Consider the following 1,238-nt stretch of genomic DNA (forward strand, 5'->3'; position numbering starts at 1 on the left):
GATCTTTTATTGTATTGTCATAGTCATGAAGATGTGAGGAGGAATTTAGACGTCTAACCAAATTCTTCAAGCGTCCGATACATAACCCGTAATTGTTACTAAGCCTTTGTTTAGAGTCTTTCCACGGCCAACATACCTGGTATCTCCCGTCGAGTTTAATGATAGTTTTGTTAAAGTGATCTATCGCTCGTTCATTATCATCTTCTGTAGGAGACTCATGGATACCGATCATTTCCAGTCTCCAGAATTTTTCTAATTCCGAATTCGGATTTGTATACTGAGCATATTATTGGTATAGAGTGACCTTTGGAATTACAAAGTTCGTCGATATAACCTTCTCCCGTTATCATAGGTCCCACTTTCGAATGGACCATAATATATCGAGAACGTAATTCCTTTTTATCTTGTGAATCGACAAACTTAAAGAAACAATCGGCACCAATTAGTATGTCAGGTTTGTCCCAGTGGCTTGTTAAATCTTCACATTGTTTTTTTACAGGTATGTCGACTACCTATATTTCTTGTGTTAAATATTCGACTACATGAGTGTTGATTGTGATAATTTCATTGTCCACCGTGCATATACTCAATTGCGCATTGGCAGTGGGACACTGTAAAGGTTCCTTTGTGCCGAATGGGGCTACTAACATATTTCGGTGATCTGATTCTGCTAATTGCAATTGCGAGGATAATTTCTTTGAAATGAAGGACAGCTGTGAGCCTATATCAAAGAGTGCTAAGGCTCTTCGTTGTTTTTGAGGATGTACAGGATTGAAAACTCTTATTTCTTTACATAAGAGTAAAATATAAGAGTAAAATGTCTTTACATAAGAGTAAAATGTCTTTCGCTTTGTTTGTTTGGGGCTCGCCTGTTGAGTGATACAGTAGTACCGGACTTTCCTTTTTGTCTGGATATATTGATTCCTGCTTCTTCGGAAGTGTCGTAATGTTAAGAGTTGGTGTGCTTCTTTTTTCACATAAGGCGCTGTTATGTGAAGCCTTGCAATAAAAACATCTTTTTTTTGCTTTGCATGTCTCTCCTTGATGACTATCTTTGAGGCAGATTGTACACTTCTTCAGTGTTTTGAGGCGCTTCATTCGGCCTTTGACCGTTGAATAGATATCACAATCACTATCCCAGTGAACACGTGAGCAAAATATGCACGGTCTCTTCCTGCTTGTTGGGCTTCTTGTTTCTCTATGGTTTGTTTGCATCGTTGATAGGGCTGAAGTTCTTT

At 38.4% G+C, this 1,238-nt stretch overlaps 1 protein-coding gene across 1 annotated transcript; it reads right to left on the bottom strand.

Annotated features, from left to right (window-relative positions):
• Positions 1–66: 66 nt before the first annotated feature.
• LOAG_19185 (hypothetical protein) lies at positions 67–1,215 on the bottom strand (the record flags this gene model as incomplete). Its single annotated transcript, XM_020451838.1, has 4 exons — positions 67–136; positions 226–419; positions 543–721; positions 828–1,215. The coding sequence occupies 4 exons, from the start codon at positions 1,213–1,215 to the stop codon at positions 67–69; spliced, it is 831 nt and encodes a 276-aa protein (XP_020304354.1).
• Between the last annotated feature and the right edge of the window lie 23 nt (positions 1,216–1,238).

The sequence above is a fragment of the Loa loa genome (assembly GCF_000183805.2).
Source record: "Loa loa unplaced genomic scaffold supercont3.2743, whole genome shotgun sequence".
NCBI lineage: Eukaryota > Metazoa > Nematoda > Chromadorea > Rhabditida > Onchocercidae > Loa > Loa loa.